Source organism: Echinococcus granulosus (assembly GCF_000524195.1).
Source record: "Echinococcus granulosus chromosome Unknown EG_S00002, whole genome shotgun sequence".
Taxonomy (NCBI): Eukaryota; Metazoa; Platyhelminthes; class Cestoda; order Cyclophyllidea; family Taeniidae; genus Echinococcus; species Echinococcus granulosus.
The window spans coordinates 791,755-814,455 of record NW_020170382.1 but is presented as its reverse complement, the minus strand read 5'-3'; the positions used below and the strand labels follow the sequence as shown (position 1 = coordinate 814,455).

The 22,701-nt window shown below is 42.1% G+C and overlaps 2 protein-coding genes across 2 annotated transcripts; both read right to left on the bottom strand. All coding sequences in view use genetic code 11, as the record gives it.

Annotated features, from left to right (window-relative positions):
• Window positions 1–217: 217 nt before the first annotated feature.
• Window positions 218–2,266, bottom strand: EGR_00474 (hypothetical protein; the record flags this gene model as incomplete). Its single annotated transcript, XM_024489723.1, has 1 exon — window positions 218–2,266. One exon carries the CDS (start codon window positions 2,264–2,266, stop codon window positions 218–220), a length of 2,049 nt encoding a protein of 682 aa, XP_024355720.1.
• A 1,633-nt stretch (window positions 2,267–3,899) lies between these two features.
• Window positions 3,900–14,833, bottom strand: EGR_00473 (Ankyrin repeat and LEM domain-containing protein; the record flags this gene model as incomplete). The annotated part of the gene is made up of 8 exons (XM_024489722.1): window positions 3,900–4,401; window positions 5,476–5,892; window positions 6,628–6,725; window positions 7,400–7,823; window positions 12,723–12,937; window positions 14,071–14,259; window positions 14,392–14,741; window positions 14,776–14,833. 8 exons carry the CDS (start codon window positions 14,831–14,833, stop codon window positions 3,900–3,902), a joined length of 2,253 nt encoding a protein of 750 aa, XP_024355719.1.
• Between the last annotated feature and the right edge of the window lie 7,868 nt (window positions 14,834–22,701).

Below are 22,701 nucleotides of genomic sequence, written 5' to 3'. Positions count from 1 at the left end.
AAAAAGAGCAGAGAAAAAACCGGATGCGTCAAAGTAAGCGCCCATCATTGCTAGTAACCTATGATATCTTCACCAAATACCTATTGCTGAACATCAAAAGTCTGGGATGTGATAAAACGATTTACTAAGGGCACGAGTGATAACAGAACGACAAGCCAGATAATAGTAGCAATAATAAGTGGGACAGGGTGACTACTCGGCTTTTAAAAAGGCTAGACTAGTTAGCAAAAAGGTCTCCACCCAGGGACCAAAAAACTGAGGTGAAATGGCAGAGGTTCTCTACATTCACCTGCGCCGTAAGGCACTCCTCTTCGGGCGCAGAGATGCAGAAGACTCCAGGCACCGCGAGACTGGAAAGGGCCGAAGAGATACCCTTAGGACATACTTCAACCTGTTTTACCTGAACAATGGGGCCCAACGAGCCAAGAGAAGGACAACATTGTGTCACAAGCTGGTTTATAGTCCCACAGAAGGTGTGCACCTCTCCGCTGGCAGTAGTCGACTTCGGCACCACTAGAAGCACCACATTTCCCAGAACAATCGAGGTGAGGATCAGCTCCTTGAGATTAGGCAATAATTCCCCAGACTTGAGGACAATGCTCACTGTTCCACAGGGATCCTGCCACTTAGTAAGAAGGCAGAGACGTCTATTTGTGAAAGCGCAGTTTAGTCGATCATCCAAGGTAAGATGTGTACAGTCTGGAGCGAGCTGAGCTACAGTGTCGCAGTTAAGTTGTTCCAGCTTAGGGGCGATGGAAGCTAGGTCCTCACAGGGAGTAAAAAGTGCCAACCGTCTGTTAAATGGGATTTTCTTCCAGACCTGGAACAATTTCTCCGTAGAAGCGATTGTCTTTGACAGTTCAGCGGCAGCATTTGAGTTGACATTGCGGAAGATTTCGTTCACAGGAACGGGTAGACCGGGGAGATGGACACTCGGAATGCTAGCGGAGCACTCAGATAAGTAGAAAGAGGCAGACAGACGGTGTATATCAGAATTTACACCGAGCGTCGTGTAGCCAGACAACTTAGCGAGTACTTGGAGAGAGAGACTGGAGTTCTCCGTCCAAATTGTAGCCGATTTGGGAGTACAACTGGCGTACTCGCCAGCTCCCAGAACACGAACTTCGCGGTCGCTGAAGTATTTGGCCAGTTTAAGACCTTCCTTCACCGTACGGAAGGGCATAACGAAAGTAAAAGGTCCAAGTGGGAAACGTTTGGCTTTGTCCAACACCGCTGCGGCTGGAGTAAGAGCGAAAATGAAGATAGGGCCACTGGTATCTGAGGGACGAAGGATTTCTCCACCATCGTTCGAGGCCAGGTTGAGAAACTCGTCCAGATCATTTTTTAAGTAAGAAGGGATGACACAAAAGTTAAGCAGATGTGAATTTTCGTTAAGAGTATCGGTTGCCTGAGTTGCACTAGAAACAAGACTCTTCACCTTCTTATGGAAGTCAGTTTCACAAGATTGTTCAACAAGCACCACAGAAGGACGCCAGGATGATGTTCCGGCTTGATAGAAAGAACTCTTCACAATCGCCCTAGCAGCGCTATCTAAATCGGCGGGTTTCATGATCATTTGAATTGAAGATACATAGTAGTCCTTTTTGTCGACTTTGTTGAGAGGCAAAAAAGCGATAATATGTGGCGGAGCACCAGCGGCAATAGCACGTTTTGTAAACACAAACAAAGGCAGCATCAATCGCAATGAGGCGCAGTAGACAACGACTCCCCTTCCCTGTGTAAAAGTCTTCAGAATGCGTGTCACTGCGAGGAGAAAGTCATTGTCAAACGGGGAGATGTAGATGGAAACCAGTTTAGAGTCGCAGGAGCCAGTATTTGACAGTCTTGCTCTTTCGATGGTGTCAAGGGCCCCAGAAACAAGAGAGACGTACGTTTGTTTGTCATAAGTCATAAGATCACCGACTTGCACCTCTAAACTGGCAACCAGTGCTTGCGCCAGAACATCAAAATCGGTTGACGAATTTGTCGACAAGTGCTTGAGAAATTCGATGACTTTCCCATATTCAAATGAGACTTTAGTCGGTTTTCGGAAGACGGTAGAGGACTCGGGGCTGATGCAGATATTCACAGGCTGTTCCAAATGGCTGAGTTGCAACTCAACCTTTTCCCCACTTTCATCGCATGGTTTATCGGGTACAAACAGGGAACCAACACGATAGCCATGCTCGCTCAAAATATCTTGAAGGCCCTTCATTGAGTGAGAGATCGTTGGGATAGTCAACGGAGAGGAGATGAAGACACTCATGAATAGACGCTAGAAAACAGCAGACTGTCAGTTCACAGCACCGCCAAAATGAAGGTCTCTGTTAAGGCCGTCTTTGATTAGCTGAATAGTTTCCACCACTTAAACAAGACATTGAAATGATCTTGGTCTAATTAGATCGGGAGCCAGATGCAGCAGCTACTTGGCATGATGCAGTGCAAAAAGCAAAATTTTTGGTTTAACAGAAACAAGTAGAATTGCACTGCACCACAAAAAAATAAGCCAACCCAGCAGAAATTTTGAAAGCGATAAGCACTTTTGCAACACACAAAAGGCGATGGCTTTGAAGTCTTGAACAGAATTACAAGGTTTCTTTAACGAAATTCCCCTTGATAAATTTCAGCAGCTTGTGTAACGTTGAGCTTCAACTCGGCCTATAATGTACAAGTCCTCACAAGATACACCTAAAATAGAACTGAAATATTTAGCCCTACTAAAGAATGGGGATTTAAGAAGTGTAAGCCAGCACTTTTACTTCAAAAATATCTCTCAAAGCATACCAAGTTTCAATAAGTGCTTCCATATGAAGCTGTGCAGCTGTGACAGAAGGAACACAACGGCCGAGTCAGGAACTAGTGCGCTTTGTCTTTGGTAAAATAACTGTTATATATGCTTGTCTGAATAAGACACCTAGGCAAAGAGCCCTCATTGAACACGATTTCAGCTACAGAACAGACGTCATCGACACGGAGGAGGAAATATTGCCCAAACGCGCGTTTTTTCGATTATTCTGCATTGTCCAAAATTTAACCAATTAGGAATGCTTCTATCCAGTCAGTCTACTTGTTCCGAGAGAATGGAGACCAAGGAGGAAGAGGTGGGTGGCAAAGCTGCCACACAATATCTGCGTTGTGACCTACATTTACTCCTCCACTGATAAGGAGGCTTTCTTTGCTTGCAATCCATTAATTAATCAACAAGGCTATTGGTTATGCAACAAAATGCAACTTACTTAAAGTTCAATAAAGTTCTGCATCCACACATCATAGGTTCATAATCTTGTTTAAATGTATCTGTTCTTCTTTAACTGCCTCCCACAAAGATCAAATTATTTTTGAAGCCGACTGTTTTACTGCGGGCGAATTTCTGGTAATTTAATGTCTAGCCCACTAACGGAATCAATACATTCAGCATTCTAAAAATTTGGGGACTTGACACCAAGTTAGTAAGGCCCAACCATAGAGTTTAAGACACCATCATTCTGTGAAAAAACGTAGTCGACGTTTACCTCTATAATTTGGAAATATTGCCGAAAATAGAAAATAAATAGTCCAAGGCCATCCAACCCGCATATACACGAAAGGAGCGTCCGCCTAAGCCTTGCATTAACCGCATGCTGAGACCAATCGAAGCCAGGCAGCGAATTGTTTGCCGCAATTTCTACGCCGCCGCCTAAACCTCCCCCAGATGAGTTGTCTCCAGAGGATTCTTAGGTTCCTTTTTAACCTAGCCTGGAACATGAATATGAAGATATTCATACAAAATTACGAAGGACTGGTAATTCATTTCAGTTTTGCTTTTTCAAGAATGTTACAATAAAATACACATAAGTAACCTATGTACATACAAACATGCTTCCATCTCTCTCTGTTACTCTAATAGACTCGGGTATAATCTAAGAATGCTGTATCGATAAGTCTAATTCTCGTTTCCATTGCTTCACAAAGGGGTAGTTTTCAAGATTCACTCCAATTCCCCTCGTCCAATTTTGATTGGAATTTTCATCAGGTGTAACATCACAGTTGAGTGCATTGCGGACACTAACTTCCGCAGGTGTGATAGAGGCATGTAGATGCGTCGTGCGGCTCCCTCTGTCCGACGTCCGCGCTTCTAGCAGACTTGGCCACATACCGTAAATGACGTGTCTGCGTGCCGATTTTTGCTTCGCCGAAGTTGTTTTTCGCGACGGTGTCAAAGGGGCGTGTCGTAGCGGAGTGCTAGTGACGTCTTCACTGTGGGAAAACATGGAGATGCGCTTCTCTGGCCGTGACATGGTTGGGCTGCTGCCACCGGCACAGAATGGGGGCAAGATGAAACGCAGAGGGGAGGAGACTATAAAGTTGTTTAGCATTCCGATTACTGGCGACATTTGCTTCGGCGACGGGAACTTTGGGTCGCTGAAAGGTAACCGAGATTGGTAATTACATAAGCTGCAGGCATCATAAGATCATTGAATATGGGATGTCCGATTCTGGCAAGGGTTGAGCACTAGCAATAGCTTAGCTTCTTGCAGCTGAAAGGTGATGAGACAGTGAAATGAACTTCCGTTTCATGTGGTGAGATGAGTGAGTTGCAAACTGGTGGGGTTTAGGATCTGCCAGTTACGGCACGGGGGTATAAACCTTGGACTTTATGTAACCCCATCCGAAGGCTATCGCAAGTAAGTCGGTGCTCTCACCAAAATAGTACCACTTAAAGCATCTTAGTACCGCTGAGCTGCTGAATACGGAAAATCCGATGCCTTGAGTAAGAAGCATTCGAGACAGGCGGACAGTGTGTGGGTAGACTGTCGACAGTATGTTGCTACTCGCTCGTGCCTGCAGAAAACGTGAAAACCATGAAAAAAAATTCCTGTGCAATGAATACCATGCCTGAATCCTGGTAAAAGTGGTGGGATTCCTGAGACCTATATCGGCGTGTAGTGCAGCCGAGCAACACTTTAGTAACACGATTCACTCTACCTGTTCCATTTGCACTGCCAGATTTCTAACTTCCCCAAGGTTGCTTTTAAACTCATATGCCTCGTAATACCCTCAGGAATAGTCGGAACTACGACAGTTTGAAGAGCATTATTTGCGCGGGACTGGCTTACCGATCCCAGTCCCCTAATCATTTCCGTTGGCTATCTGCGTTAAATAACCGACTGATCGATCCCACAAAACCATAATGGTTGATCCTGTGGCCGCAATGTTCATCCGCCATTTTAGTAACTCAGACCCCCCCACCTAACTTACCTCAATAGTAAAATGTCTATTGGAGCCTATTTTCTCAAGCTAGCATTTGCGTTCACCGGCCACCCTCGTCAGACTTTTCGTCGTCGCATCGCATTCATTCTATGACAAAATGTCAAAACGCCTCCAACGATTCTGAGACCTCAACACCTGACTGACACGTCGCTACAACAGGTGTTAAAGATTACAGCCCCACATAATTTGTCAGCAGTCAAGCAATCTATGCTTGAGAAAACCTACACATCACATTCCATAGAATACGAATTTCCGGATGACGTTGATGAAGAGGAGGACCCCTCGAGGCCATCCGAGAGAACCTGTTCTGGGTTATTGTCCTCCCTATAGGCAGTCCAGGGGCAAAGCCCCTCCCTGGCATTTGACCATACCACTGAAGTGCCATTCTTCTCACATTTAACGCGCTTATTAGGGGTCCTCTTGGGGCTAGACTCCTCCATACTTTCATTGAAGTTGAGGATGTGACAGGGGAAAGAGCCATGTGTGACAGCAGGAGATTGTTGAGTATTTTTGGTGGAGACGTAGAATTGCGCCAGATAGTCGTTGAGGAGGCCGAGACCGTAGTCTGATCGCAGGTCAGCAAAATCGTCCAGGAAGGCCCAGTGCTCGGTCCACTTGGTGTCTAACTCCGTTGCCAGCCGCCTAAGGATGAATTAGGGGATATGCTGAAAGCACCATCTAGATCCAAAGAAAGTGGTCGGGAATCTCGTGTGGTAGCAAATTGGTAACAATGGAGAGAGAGGGTCACTTAAGCGAGTTCTCTTGGAGAAGTAAAGTCCCTATTGGTCGGAATTGAAGAGCCTTCGAGCAAAAGATCATATTCAACCATGGAGCCTCTGCTCAAGTGCTAAACACATCTGGAAGGTGCAAATGAAAATAATTTCGCAGCAGCAAAGGCCTGTTAACGTTTGAGAAATCAGGTTTCTCAGGCGCAGTCTTTCGTGGGAACCTGGCAGAGGCGATGATATCGTACTACTGGTACAGTTAGTGAAATCTATAAATCACTTGAAAGGATAATCACACGGCTGTCTAGACACCGATTCGAAAATTCTAATATTTGAAGTAGGACAAATTACCACGCAAAACCGCAACATATCACTTTTTCAAAGATTTATCAATGTTAAATAGAACTTTTAAGACAATTTAATCTTTTGCAAATCACATCAATTTGTCTGAGATTAGCACAGTAGTTTGAAAATTCAAGCAAGAAGCGCCTACAACACTTGAACGTGGTCGGAGATTTCGTTGGGGCAACAACCTGTTGAAACTTAAGATAGGATTTTCTAAGCATGATCTTCCGAAGAAACGACGAGCGAAAGGTGAAAAGTTCCAAATAGGACTGGAAAATTTCCAGGTGAACTGAGGAAAATGAGGTACCGGCCATATCGCTCGTAGCCCTTTTCTGCGTCCATAAGACGGAGGTTCGTCCAAAACGGATTTTGTGGTCGTCTCCAACTGGCCACGGCGCGCTGAGCCTGAAAACAAAAGTAAAAAAGCACCTTTTGGTGAAACAAAATGTGCGGGTCGAACATGGTCCTAAAGTCTTTAACTATTCTGATTTTGTTAGGTTAATTTGCAATTAAAATTGAATAGTGACTGGGACTAACAGCTGATTTGTCATTTGAAGGCAGTAATCTACTAAAGTATCAAATGACGGACAATCACACTTTAGCACAAGACTCTGACGAGTATTCACAGAAAGTTGACACTATTTTCACGAGAAAAAGACTGCCGCTTTTAAGATAACAGATCTAAAGTACGTCTTATCTCATGCATAAACTCGAATTCGAAAGAAAACTGATTTAGTAGGAGGATTTTTGGTTAAGATTTCAAAACAACACCGTTGCAAGTGTGACTTTCCCGCTTTTTCGAGCAATGAGGAAAAAAACATCCCATAAAAGTGAGTGGAGACCATTCCAAAGACAGAGATAGGTAAAAATGACGAAAAACTCATTTTGATGAGAAACGCTTCATCGGACTTGACAAGAAACTGTCTTACGCATCAAGCATTGACGGAAAAACGTCGAGCAAAGCTGAGATCCTTTACAAATAATAACAAATTGTCACGGATGCTGCCTTGTGGAACTGATTCCAACTCTGCTTGATCAGACAAAACAAAACAGTAGCTCCATGAAAGATGGAGGATTACCTCCTCAGTATCAAGAGGCCCAAGAATTGCGCGGACTCGGACGAGATGACCTGTCACACCGAAAGCCCGAAGATCGGCCGAACTGCCACGTGCAGTGCCATCGATACCAGCGACAGAGGGCGAATGCACGGCCGCAACCGGCGACTGACGCGGTGGGCTGACCATGCTGCGGGGCGAGAACGGGAGAGGGGGCGACATTGGCGTCGGTGATGCGGGCGGGGTGCTTGGAGTGGCGGCGGCGGCAGCAGCGAGGCGATGGGCGGTGAGGTGAGTGCAGAACTCCGACACCCCAGGGCAGCTCAACTGCCCGGTGGCGGAAAGGAGGTGGTGCAGCTGGCGCCCCATCAGACCGAGTGGCAGGATTGTCGGCTTAATCTCCTCCGCCCCGCCAACCAGTTCGCTGCGATCCACCAACACCACGTAGCTATATGGGGAAAAAGAGGCATTTGGAGGGGAATTTAAGTCGTCTTTTGTGTTATAACTGTGCATGGCATCAGTGCTTCAAGCCTCTCGGCCAGCAAATGCAAATAGAACTAAAGGATGCCAATAAATCTTTAAAAGGATATTTTCAATTAAATTCCGACCGTCAAACCTTGAAAAAGTTCAATATCTAACTGACGGTGGGGATTATTCAAAAGTTAACGAGTTCACTGCCAGAATCCCAGAGGAAGGTGGACCACCAAAGGTCAGACATTGTCTCATATGACAACAATACTTGCAGTGCCGGAATTATCAAATAAAACACTGTTCTGAACTAAAAACACCATTATCTCCAAACTACTTTATTGTTTTTAACTCAACCTATCTGATTGAAACAAAAGATTTGACCCACTTAGGTACCATCGCCTCACGAAGAACACAAGCCACATAATTGTAATGTCGAGTCAAGCTTTTAGCCGACTGTTATATCCAGCTAGCTCGTATCAACTGTTAAAATGAGTGCGTCCAGCCATTAAAGGACAGAAACTACGTGATACGGGATGAAGGACATTCAAAGAGTAACAATTTTTGGCAAAAAAATAACCGCATTCAATTAGGAAGTTCCTAAATAAATAATGTAACCGGTGTTTATAACACAATCGGTATGGAAATCAAAGGTACATACATAACCAAGACCTCGGGTACAACCTTGAACTGAGGTGATGCAAACGATTTGCACGTGACTGCTGTCGAAAGGAAGCAAGACACGAAACCTAAGCGAATTCCGAGTGAAATAAGAACCAAAAGTACAAATGTCCACAATGGAGCATGATTATCTTTATGCACTTTGTGCACCAAATCTACGAGAGGATGGTGTTAACACTGTTTTATGTTTAAACTGAAGTGGATGACATTGGAACCACCGGTTTACCGGTTGCAGTAAAAATGAAAAAAAACCCCATCAGTGTAATTAATTTGCAAAACAAAGAAGATTTTTAAAAGGAAAAGACAACAAAAATGGAAGAATGTGACCAACACAGCCTAGTAGAACAAGCACCGCCACTCCTGCCTACATCGAGTGGTCAGTTTTTGCTCACCACTGCTCGGTGCCACTTGACAGAAGAATCAGTTCAGCATGGACAAAAAAAACTCTGGCCCAAATTATTCGCTTAAAACAAAAACACCACCAACAGTCGTCTCTTTAGGAAGTTAAATCTGAGCTGGAGGTGGGGAAAGAAAACATGTTATATTCCATTTCATTGGCAGTTATTCAATTTATCCGTGGCCAGTGTTTTAGGGCAGCGAAGTGAATGACCAGCCGGTTAATTTTACCAGTGAATCCATCTTAATCCTGTGGCTCTACAGCAAGGTTGTGTAGAAAACAAATAAATGAAGGCGCATTTCAAGGTAATATAGGCAATGCAAATTTCATTAAGACTGCCTGATAAATCAGCAGGGCATGCGTTTCAAGGCCTTGCGTCGTGGAACGCAAACACGTAACTATCACCCCACCTACACGTTGCATTCTGGCACCCAAATCAAGCGAACAAGATTGTGTATGAACTGCCTACTAAAGGTAGGTGCTACCAGGACAATATTTTTTTCAATCTTCCCGCAGTATGCACTACACTGATAAAAAAGGATGCGAACAAAAAATTCGCCTTCCATACAGGGCAATGGACGGAAGGAGAACAAATAAATATAGGTGTAGCTTCCCAGAAGCTGTCACAGTATCGCGGCCTTCTTTGCCTTAATAACACGCAATAGAAGCGGTGGAGCAGTCACAGGGATAAGTGTATGACCTGTAGTGCGTTGATTGGTGTTTAAGACATCAGTCTACAAATGAGTAGCCTAGTTTAGAGCCTACTAAATAGCCCCTGCGTGACCTCGTGCTGAGGGCAGACGCACCCCTTACGCGCCTTGCATTAATTTCTCCAGCATTACAGAACGATGACTAATCACAGCTCTGGTTCATAAAAAGTGCTACCGATAGAGTTTTAAAAGGTGCTGCATCTCTGCATCCCGATCACGAAAGGGTAGTTTGCCTTAGATACGTTCGTTACGAGGGTCACATGCGTGACGGCCCAGTTTTCTTGACTGAACCCCAGGGCAAAAATGTGGGGCACATGCTCTTCACCAAGTTATGGTAACTGGCTTAAGATTGCTCTTGATCTTCGGATTGTTACTTTTCCTTTTTGGCTTTTGACCAGCAAAATTAACGACAACTGACACCACGCTAGAGCAAAAGGGAAACCAGTCCGTATCAGCTGATTTTTTCTCACACGACGGTGGTAAAGAATGTGTCAAGTAAGGTAAAAACTGGTGTCAGGCCGAATGGGCAAAAAAATCATCTTTTAAATGGAGACTGGTTGTTTCGGAAGAGTTCATCGATTGAAAGACATAACGCCTTGACGACAACGCTTGTTAAAGACCATGACATTACATCCAAACAAGAACTTGAAGAGGAGGTTAATTTCATGTCACACTTGACAATTTTAAAGCCATCAATATATACGTGGAGGCTGAACATGCTGAATAGGGCCCCATCCAACGCTGATGTCGAGTCGAGTTGACAGATGAAGGAGCTATCCAATAAAGTGCACTACAGCGAAATGGTTTATCCAAGGTATCAACAGTGACAAGGACCAATCATTGGTAATGACAGCAGGGAGATCAAGTCTTTAGGGCAGGACCTATCTAGTCACCGTGAGTGAGATAGCCAGAAATGACGCAGTCACGCTCCACGAAAACGGAAACCACTAGATTCTGGTAGAGAGAACAAGAGGGGCGGGCATACCTAAGCGTGAGCCCGCATACTTTTGGGAGGCATAGCCATCACAAACACGTCCCCTTATGCGGGTTTTGCTCCGGTGATATCGCTTTTATAAAAAGCTTGGCTTAATATGCATTCTAAAAAGACAATTGCTTGAAAAAAAATAGGAGCTGTTAGTTTATTCGCATGGAAGACCTCAAAACCCGCAATACTTTTCATACCGGGCTTCTACAACTACACTTTCCAAAACTGTGACACACTGAGGCTTAAGGGGCTATGCCTGAGGAGGTGAGCTCAAATAGACAGCTAGAGAAAAGAGAATGGCAGGAGCAAGGCGAAACGATGTCATCAAGTCGTAAAAGTGAAATGCACTTCCCGCCGAAGTTGTAACTATGTACAGTTTCGTGAGAATGTAAGAGTTGCGAGAAATAACCTCATGCGCACTCGAGAGCAATAACCTTCTTCATGCAGAGAGTACCACACAGTGAGTTCAAACTGTCACCGCTCATTTTTGAAGGATTTTGAATAACTTGTAGCGTTGTACTCCGAGGCACACGTGTACTTTATTGCTTTTTCAGGATTACCTCGAATGTAACAAACTAGGCCTTTCAAACAATGCGCAAAATAGCACCTATAGCATTGAATTTCGACAAGTTCTTTTGAAAACAGAACCACAGCAGACTATTTTCCGCCACTAATCCGTTTTGTAACCCGAAAAAGGCATTTGGGTGGCAAATCGCATGCAGAAGAGAGCCAATCTCTCTCTCTCTCTCTCTGAAAAGTACGTATGAAAGGTAAAGTACTTACTAGTACAAAACCAAGCGATTTGTTCGGATAAGTTTTAATACTGACCTCATGTTACACACAATTGATCGGGACGCTTTACCCGAAGCGAGGTCATGTCGTTAAGCATGAAGGTTTTGATATCAAAGCAAGATAAAGAAACCACCAACCACAACCCCCAGGGAGGAAATACGAAACACCCATTCACATTCACATTGGCAAACATGTCCAAATATTACAAAAAAGACCAGAACCATGAGACACCTCCAAACCACCAGTGACTTTAACGGAAACATCAACTACATGCCACCAGTTGGAGCTAATCTTTCAAAACTATAAAAGTGGAGATATGGACAGGTGAGACACATCCTTCGTCAAAATTATTGTTCAGAAAGGACAATATGCTCAAAAACTCACAAAATTAAGCTGCATACCATCTGAAATTAGAATTAAGTAGATTTGCACATGTGAGCGTCTTAAATGGACAATACAAATGAAGCAAAAAGTAAACGCGGACAGTCCATCTGATTCCCTCAAATTTACCATCCTAAAGATGACAATAATGATAAAAATCAAGCAGAGGCCAAGAAGAACATTAAGTATACCAAAATGTATTTGTTAATAGTAAGCTTACCTATCCAGCTAGCAGAATCCAAAAGCTACAGAGAGAAAAGAGAAGGATACACATAGCTTATCTAGCAACTAAACCAGAAACCTAGCCTCACCACATTTAAAACTCGCCATGGGAGCTACAAGAAAAATGTCTACTCAGGGACAATTTTGCCTATTCAAGTCACCCAAAGCTAGGAGACCACAACTATCCGCCTTACAGTCGAAAGAATCGGTCAACACAGGTTACATTCATCGAACAACTTCAATACTATTCCAAGGCTTCCACCTGGAAGTGATTTTAGAGTCAAACCAGAACCATACATCTTTATGAGAATTACCTTGTGGTGATCATGGAAGACGGGGAGAGTATCAAACCCAAATAACTATGCAAAACATCTCTGAAACCAAGCTTACCCCTTCATTATGAAAATAATTAGTGAATTTCACGAAAAAGAAGCCATAAAATTTGTTGAAACCCCAATAACAATGAAAAAGTCAGGAAGCTAGAATCACATCTCAAACCAGCGGATACCATCATAACAAGCATGGATGTGGAGACGTACTATTCATATAGAAATAGATCTATCGCTCAAAAATGTGAATGCTGACACAATAATTCCTTGAGGGCAGTGTTCTGATCTAAGCCAAACAAAAATAAAATAACCCAGAAAACATATCCATCTCTTCAGCCCAGAATGCCTCAGTGCCAATGAAGAAGGAAAAGGGAGGACGTACCGCTCATCGAGAGCCCGAGCAATGATCTGGCGACGGAGAGACTTCTGTTCTAGCGACAGGCTTTCGTTAACGAGGAGACGGGTGCAGGCGGTATCGAGAGCCGTGGCACCGGAGGCGTCGCGCAGATCTAGCAAGGTGGCTGGATGACTGGCCAACACACGCACACATTCAACGTGGCCGAACTTGCTGGCCAGATGTAGCGGTGTGGAGAGACTCTATAATTAGGCATATAGTGGCGAAAATATAACCTAATTACTAACTCTACCTTCTACTTCTGCCCTACTACTACACATGTATAATTTTCTCATGGCTCAACAGTTCTTTGAAATTGAAAAGCAATGTTACTTTGATAGCACCAAAAAATTGAGCCGAAAGACACCGAAATCAGATGACGCGTTATCCCACGGAATCACTAATTGGGCTATTTTGCAGTGAAAGGAATAAAGGGGGCGGGGATTAGAGAGACTCCATGGTGCCGTACCAGGCTTAACAAATTGCCTACTGATCGAAAAATGAAGAAATGGTAAGACTTTCGGAAGGAAGCATTTCATTGAGGCTGATGGGACGACAAATAAGCTACGCTGTGGAGTAGTAGGTCACCTAATGAATGAAAATATGAAGGCCAAAAAAACGATTTGAAGTGGCACTTTATTGTGACAGTTAACTAAAAACTTGCCAGAAGTTAATGTAAATTGAATGAGCTAAAATGATTATGGACTGACCTTCAAAGAGAGGGGGAACCATAAGCACTGAAATAGATGTCTTATCTATAAGGTGAGGTAGCGATTCACCTTCCATCCTGCTCAGTAGACTTAAACAGCAACGGTAATGACTGTCACGGTGGGAACGCTTGTGTATGCGTGGGAGAATACTGAGGTAAATTAAAGAGGGACAAAGTTCCAACTATGCCACTAATTTAGGTATATTTAAATTCATTTAAATAACAAATTATGCAAGATACCCAATCATGGGAAAACTGAACAAGGTAGCCTTGCATTGAAACAAAATATGAAGACTATTGCAATTAATAAGCAAAAATTTGCATTCTAAGTACAAAACCGCAAGATTTTACTTAATTAGAGAACTTCGAAATTTTAAATCGCCCTCGTAGTGACAAAGTAGTTGGTTCAGATGAGAAGTTAACCACCACCATTTACTTAAGTATTACTTAAAAAAATGCTCAAATCACCAAAAGGAGTGAAAGTACAGCCTTGGAACATAGAGCACTACGGATAGTATACCTAATAAAGCTGCTATTTAGGCATTCCCAAAGTTGGGACAAGTAACCCAAAACCTGACAGAATTCACAATGTGCTGAATTAATAGTCAGAGTAAAAAAAAAACTCACGCCGGTTTCAGGGCTGTTTAAGTAGAGGTCCAAAACGCGTAGTCGACGCTCCCCAGCCGTATGTACATCGGCGTTGGGATAAATACGAGCCCAAAACTCAGACGACTCAAGATACGAAATGATAAGTTTAATCACATCCGCATGGCCCAATTTTGCCGCAATATGGATGGCATTGAAACGAAATACAAGCTAAAGCAGTAAACAATTTACATGTTACTATAAGGAAAACGCAGCTAAAATCGAAACACGGGCAGCCAATGAGATGTAAACGAAGGTACTTCACTAAGAGATGGGACGAAGCACCACGGAATGACCGCTCACCTGTAATATAGTCGGCGTATCGTAGCCCGTAAGGAGATACATGGGATTATCTGATATACATTTTTCAATCGAATCAATGTCATTTGCTTCAATATATTTCCTTAAGCGCAGAAGATCTGCTTGTCTGATGCTGGGAAACTTTACAATTTCGCCCTCTGGGATAGGCAAAGGATGTTCAGAACCTTCTGCCACAGGACAAGCGGAGTAGTCACTCGCATCCTGTATCGAATCGAACGCCTTTAAACGAGAACCCTTGACACTTCTAAGCCTGGATTTTGCTTGTGTAATATTGGCGAAAAGACCGGCACCAGGGGAGGAACGTGGAACAGCGACAGCGTAAAATTTAGAAGCTAAAAAGGCTTCAGGTGAGTGGCAGAAACTCACGAAAGGGCTCAGTGCAATCGAAAAATTCATCATCCGAATCATCTGGACTGTCGGACATCTAAGCACACAGATAGACGACCAGACTGTTTATCGTTTGATTGAAGGTCATCAAAGGTTCAAATTAATAAAGTTGATCATAGGTCGTTTGAACAAATAACAAACTTATCTAAGATGATAGTGCACAAAAGTACTATTAAAAAACAAAAGACTGGGCTGGCATATTAGGGTGTGATCGATCAATAGGGAAAATAAAAAATCTTTGTGAGAAAATGTAATACCTAAAATGGATATGTCACCCGGCTCTTTGATACTCAACAAGAAATGTAAAAGTAAAGGTAATGTTAGTCTGCAAAATGCAGTTTGATGCGTTGGCTGCTTATCTTTTGGTTTTTGTAAAGGGCCACTGTATGCCTTGACTATTGCAACTTTGCTGGGTGGGTTAGCCTCCGGACCACAACAGAGGCCCCAACTTTTGTTAAGCGTTGAAGACATACATCTCCTGCCCAAGCACTGCGTTTTCTTCAGTTTCAAAAAAGGTGTCGAGCAGCTGCATCAGTAGTAGCGGAAAGCAAACCCGATCTTAAGGAATGATTATCCTGATTAACTTTAGCCAGGTGAAAGAAGTGTAAATGTTACAGATAAGAAAATCGGTGACGCCTAATGACTGTGGGGCTAAAAATGACCTCAATCTATAAAAACTACTCCATTCTGCTGTTCTACAGCCAAAATATTAACGACAGAAGCGATAGTAGTCTTTAATCATCCGGAAAAGTTTCGTTACAGATTTGCTTACCTGCAATATTTATTGTGTGAAAACATCGCACTCTCGCCACTTCTTTTCCATTTAAATGGAACTTGAATAGATATGACTGGGGAGCGCTAAGGTGGCAGCAACGTGTCAGAGTGGATAAGAAGCAAAATCCTATCCTCACAGAACTGTGTTAAATTCCGTCCTCCCTTACAGTAATCTGCTTTTAGACAAGTGTTTCTTACACCTAACTGTGGACAAGGGTCATGGCCAGCACAATTTTCCTGCCCCGGATCCATTTCCCATACGGACCAAAATCGCAGATCCAGTTGAGTTGCCAGGAGAAATCAGTGACGCTACGGTCAAGTATCTCTTCCGTTGTATAGAAATTAGTTGATTGGCACGATTTTGTTATTTTCAACACCCACTAATTTTTGTTAACTGACGAGGAAGGAGGTCCAAGGGGAGTGAGCCTATGTAACACGTTGTTTGATTGTTTAACTCTCATTTTTGATAAAGGGATACTTTGTGTCTTGACCATTGTGCTTTCATTGGGTAAGCTGGCTTCTTAGCCATGTTAACGGACCCAACTCTCACTGAATTACAATACTTATGTTGTAATACGATGGTGGTTTATCCCTCGGTATTGGTGAGGTCCCACTTTTGTACTTTTCAATTAGCCTTCTTGTACCTCGCTGGGTGGGCTAGCCTTTGGACCATGCCGGTAGTCCAAACACCTTCTCTGTGCTGAGTACTGTCTTCCTTCGTCGTCAGAGAAGTCTCGGGACGCTGCATTGGTAGCAGTGGAAGGCGAACCTGATCCCAAAGGAGGTATCTTGTTTTTCACTTCTGTGTGATAAACCTTAGTGGAGTGGAAGAAGTGCATATGCTACGGATGGGAGAATAATGATAACCCCTAATTGAGGGGTTGAAGTTGACGTCTACCGTAGACATCTATCTCAGTTCCGTGTTCTGCAGAAAGTTGTTAACAACTGAGGAGATACTAGCCATGAACTACCTCAAGTTTCGTTACAGACTTCCCCTACCCTCTAAGGTGGGAACAACGTGGCAAGGAGGAACAGACCCGAAACACCCCATGGACCTGCCAATGTTTCTACATCTATCTATGGACAGGCACAATGGTTAACACAATTCTTTATTTCTGAATCAAGTTTCCAAGCCGGACGAAACTCCAGATCCAGTTAAGTTGCCAAGAGGGATCAGTGACGTTGAGGTCAAATATCTTCTAGCTGCGCCCTAATTTGGTGACTGGCACAGTCGGATCGCGAGTGTTTCTTTACAGCACCGACTTCGTTGTAATGGCTGACGCCGGGGGGTTGACCTGCTGGAGCGCCGGGAACAACGCTCAAAAGAGGAGGGAGGCTATGTAATACGATAGTGGTTTATCCCTCGGTTCTGGTGAGGCGCCACTTCCGTACTTTGAAGTAGCCCCCTTGTACCTCACTGGGTGGGCTGGCCTTTTAGGCCATGCCAATAGCCCAGACACCTTCTCCGTGCTGAATATATATTCTGCCCGAGTACCGTGTCTTCATTCGTCTTCAGGGAGATATCGGGACGCTACATATGTCTTAAAAATGCTCCTTTGAGAGAGTTGGCGGAGAGAAAAGTTGAACCTCGGGACTGAGGAGGAGTCAACATCCCGCGACCCGAAGAAAGAAACCGCGTCCAATCCTCTCTAAACTTGCACCTGCTCTCCTCATTTGTTTTACCCAAAAAACATGAAAAAAGCAAATCACCATGCGTGTTCTAAGAATATGAAGGCCAGGAAGAGGGGATCTGGCCAGGTCCTACAGTATACTGAATATTTATATATTCTGTCCATATGGTATGTTATCTTATTGGATAAAAATTGCGAAAACTACTCACTTCTTGCCAAAATTAACCAAAATAATGCATTCGTTTCTGCGTTAAAATCAGGACATAAACAGAATCAATGACTCACCCATGCATTTATCATGCAGAACTTAAAGCTTTTAAAGCTTAATAAATGTAGATTTGCGATAACCAAAAGCCACAGCTTATTAACTGAGAGAAGCTCCGTAGTGTAGAACTCGGTTTATAGCAAAATACTTTGCAAATACGATTTTCTTAGAAAGTACTCTAGTTAAGTAAATCGCCATTTAAACGGATGTTTTATGCATCATTATAATTTGATGTAATGCTACAGTGGTTTGCTTAATCTGTGTTTGATTTTGCAGATGCAAATGTCTTCTTAAGTTGGACCCTTAGGCATGGCATTCTGGCAATGCCAGCTGTAGCGTCCTGGGACTTCCCTGAAGGCGAAGGAAGACGCACTACTTGGGCAAAATATATATTTAGCACGGAGAAGGTGTTTGGGCTACTGGCATGGCCCAAAGGCCGGCCCACCCAGCGTGGTACAAGAAGGCTAATTCAAAATTACCAAAGTGGCGCCCCACCAATACTGAGGGACAAACGACCATCACATTACACAGCAACCTCATTTCTTCCGTATGGTGGCAACGAATTCTTCCGTAAAAAGGTTTCAAGCTCTGCGTTGGCCTGAAAGTCACTCATCTTGGCAAAAATACAGCACGCGAATGCTTACGTGTCGCACAATTATAATAAGGGTCAAACAATTCGCCAAGGCGATCCACTAAGCTTTAATGTTGTAACCTTGTAGAAAACGTTGAAGTAATCTTCTGCGAAAGTTAGAAGTTAATACCAAAGTGCATTTATTTTAATGGGGAGGGTAATATAGATTGCTGCATTTACAGATAACAGCTAAAATTTAGCGTGTTATAATATTTGCTTTACAATGATTTGGTCTTTAAATAACTAATAAGAGCTACTTAAAGAAGGAATTTGTTTCGCTTTATTTGTTATACTTTGTCAACTTACGTGTGTTTTTGACCTCAGAATCATGTCCGCTTTATAAAAGTAAATGGGGATAACGTGGTTTCAATTATGCAAAAATGGTCTGAAATAACCATGAGGATATCCTGTGCGCATCTTCAGCTTTGGCATTTTAACATCTTTTTTGGTAAGTGTTGTTTCATTCGAGATTGTTGTTCCAGCTCATGCTCTAAACAAATCGCCGACTACCAGATTAACTTATTAAGTACCTAAGTTCTTCCAAACTGACAAAAAAATTTTGCTTTAAGTAGCCTTAAAAACTTTTTTGCACTTTAAAGTTCTGATCATAATTATGTTGTTTTTTCTAAAGGACTTTTACCCTTATTGTTTCAAGACTTGTTACTTATAAAGCCAAGATGTAAAAGATGCATGTAAAACTTGATGCCGTTTTTTTGTTAAAGCAAATTTAAAGTTTACCATAAGAATTTTAATAAAATACGGTCACTTTTGGCACATTCAATGCACAGTTTTACTTGTTAAAATTGGTTTGAACTCTATTGGTGCGCGAAACTTATTTTCCAGCATGTATTATCAAATAAAATGTTTTAACAGAGGTTAAAGCTACAAGGCTAAATGGTTAAACCATAGATAGTAAACCTTATAATACACATTTTTTTATTTTAATGGCAATAACAATTTCCAAAGTATGCATCAATAACTCAATTTTGCAACGCTATCTGCAAAGAATTCTGAAGAGCTAAAAAGTTAAATAAAAAAGTTAAATGTAAGTTTTGCTTTATGCATATATTCTCCCTTACATTTGCATTTGTTACAATTTTGGAGGCAAAATTTTTGCAGATGGTGATTTAAACTTGTTTGAATTTAATATCTGTATTCACCTAAAAGTTGGGTTTGAAATTTGCTAATTGATGACATAAGTTTGTTTAATTTTGAATCAGTGTTAACTGTTAAAAGATTTTTCGGCGTGGGTAGGTCATTTAAGAAACAGCTACACAAGTATATCTTGACTTTTAAGAAACGCCAGCATTAACTAAAACCTACAAATATTTTCCTGATCTTTTTGAAGTCATTTTTTTGTCATGCCAGGGACTAATATGCATTTTTTAATCACCTTTTATGACCAAGTAAGAAATAGTCTGCGTTGCTTCTATCAAGGGAAGTGTGGTAAAGTGCTGTGTATGAATTCCCTTCGTAAAAATGGATAAACTTCCCACTTTTTGTAAATGCAAAGTTATATTGTTACGACCAATATTCTAACGCACTCCCTAATCACATTTTTTCATTTTTTTGAATTTTTGGTTTGCCACAAATTGAAATACAAAAAAATTTCTATTGAAGTTACTATTGGTTATATTTCATCTTCTTTTAAGGCAAGGCATGCATAAAACACCTGTGTACAGTAATTTAATAAATTGGAATGTAATTTACCATTAATGTTGTTATTCAAGTTACTGAAATTTAAAAAGAAGAAGATAAATTCAATTTACTAAGTTGATTTTAATTCCAAGTAGCCTTTTGACATCTCTGGCTGCAAACCCTCATTTCACACGCAGTCTGGGCATAGGGCAACAGTGTATGTGAGGATTTATAAATGAGTCACATATGCGATCTCTTTGCTTTCAGTTTTCTTTGATGAGAATAACCTTGCAGTTTACAGTAAAGTTATCAGTGGTTGGCAGCATCCCAGGCATGTGGCACAGTAAGATACTACTCCCTTAATGACAACTTAGTCTGTTTAATCCCTTTCAAATGATTAATATCCCTCAGTATATGTCTTTTTCCTGCAAAAATAATGCCAGCAAATTTTAGTAATTGATGCAACGCCTAAAAACTATCGAAACCAGGAGCCAAGCGTTTGGAGACAGTTATGCCTTATGGGTCAATGTGGTACCCTGTCAAGGAGAAATGGTAGAGCAAATGATTTGTGATTGTAAAGGGACCGGATTTAATAAGGCCTAGCAATAAACAATTTATAGTGTAGCCTACACTCCTTTTAGCCAAAAATGAACATGCTTATAATTTTTGTGGTACCCAAAAAGCGGTGAAGTAACCTTTGAACTTGCCAGTCGCGCTTGGACTTAAATTGTTGTCATTCAACTGTCTACTTATTTAAATCCTAACACATTGGAGTGTACTGAGTACGTTTGCGTTCAAAATGGACTAATTACCAACAGCAGGAAAGTTTGCAACTTCAATTAATTTAGTGTAGATGCTACAAATCTGGTACACCAAATAGAAATTGGCTACTGCTGGATTTCATTAAACCAATAATCCCTTTTGAAGAATTGTCTGCATAGGTGGTGTTGATTATCTACGACTTGATGTGAATTATTGAATCGCACTCAGATATTCTCTCAAACATCCACCTCTGCTATACACTTTGATATCAGAAGCAATAAACCAATCTCTAGCATAAGGCGAAGTGAAAATCCACTGGGACGTACGAAGTTGATGTGTTTTCGACAACCAATCACCGGTGATTTGCCTGCACATGAAACAGTGTGAACTTATCCAACAAAGAGCTGTCTGTCCTCTAGGACGCCACTCCTGAATGCAGACACGAAAATTCATTTTTAATGAACACTTTTCGCAGTCCCTATCCCCTTGGGACAATATCCCTACTTTCCTCTCTAAAGCAGATAGGGGCTTATAGCGATTTCTCCAATCCTAAACACTAAGTTTCATAAATACTTAATACTTATTGTTCTTATCACAAGGCAAGGTTAAGAGAAATGCAAATCGGCAGATTTGATAGACATTTGCCAGCTTAATGGTTAAAAGGCAACCAGTGGAAAAGAGGGCGTGAAGGCAATTAGCTCCTTTTGACAATACAGCGCACACTTTTGTCGTAAATTGGGCACTATCAAAATCGTGTCTTTGCAGTACTATCAAGTTACAATATTTATGCCTAATAGCCTCTGTTACTGTAAATTTGATCCGCACGAATTCTCCGTGTTTACCTGGGGCAGTAGAAAGGCGCCAATGAAGGCGAGGCAGCGATGTCACAACCGCTGCTCTTTGATGTGTCTCTCTGCGAACCCACGAATATTCGGACCTGATTTGGGGTAGAAACCAGGTTATCAAAAAGTCCGTGAGATTTCCACTAAAGCTAGCTGCCATGACTTGTTGTCTAATGGGGATCCTGGAAAATGCATGTAACTGTTCATGGGCATGCAGCATAAAGCAGAGGCGGATTTGCGTCAGTCCGTCGATGCTCTTTATAATTTTGCACTGTAGTATATCCTTGTCATTTTATACGTTTTCGATAGAACACGAGTTAATCTTGATGGACAAGATTCACACTTATCTGCATTATGAGATTCAAATCGTTTTAAGTACGCCAAAATCCTGTAGCAGTTGGTGAAGGTGCGGTATACGTGTAGAAGCGGTTTAAAGGGTAGCTTAATTCTGGCGATAATTAGCTTGAAGTTGAATGCTTTAAGTCTACTTCAAGTCTACTTATTGCTACTGATTAGTTAATTCAAGATCCTCAGCAGTGACTGACGTGAAGGATGAGAAATCCGAAGGGAAGGTCACGGTGGTCACTATGCAAATAGATGTCAAATGCATTGAGAGGAGAAGACAGGCTGTAAAGGCCACAAGTTTGCTAAAGTGATCCTCCTTCATACTATAGATGAACGCCGACCTATGTTTTGTACTTTCAGGCCTGTAATGCGAATTGACCTGACTATTCCGAGGTCAAGTGGACTTTGCATTGAATGTCCTCAAAAGACCATGCTTTATGAGTGCTGTAGACTGAGAACAAGATTGCCTTCAATGAAACTTTTTGCCCTAGACTAAAGAATTGGGAATTGGTACTATCCGATACAACTAGGAGATGTGAAAGAAAACTTCATCCGAAGTGACTGCGACTAGCCATCGGAAGAATCTGTCCCTTCAAGACGACGTCGCGGCTCGTCATTGCAAAAACTCTTCATTTTTCGTGTTCTCTTAATATTTAACAAGCGTAATCGCAGCCTTTCCTTGATAGTAGACAAGCCCATGAATACATTCAAAATAGAGAGTTGGGAAATCCCAGTGTAATTAAACTGGAGGTGTCTAGGGCTGGGTGTGGAATTGTCAAGCTCGCGTCTAATTTAAAAAGAATCGGAGATTGTAATTGTGATTATTTTAAGAAGGAAAATATCCAAGAAAGATTTTCTGCATTACCGTAAAATTGTACGAATCATTTTACTGCCTTACAAGACTATTTTCACTACTTCAAAGGCCTGGAACCAGACAACAACAACAACAACAACAACAACAACAACAACAACAACAACAACAACAACAACAACAACAACAACAACAACAACAACAAC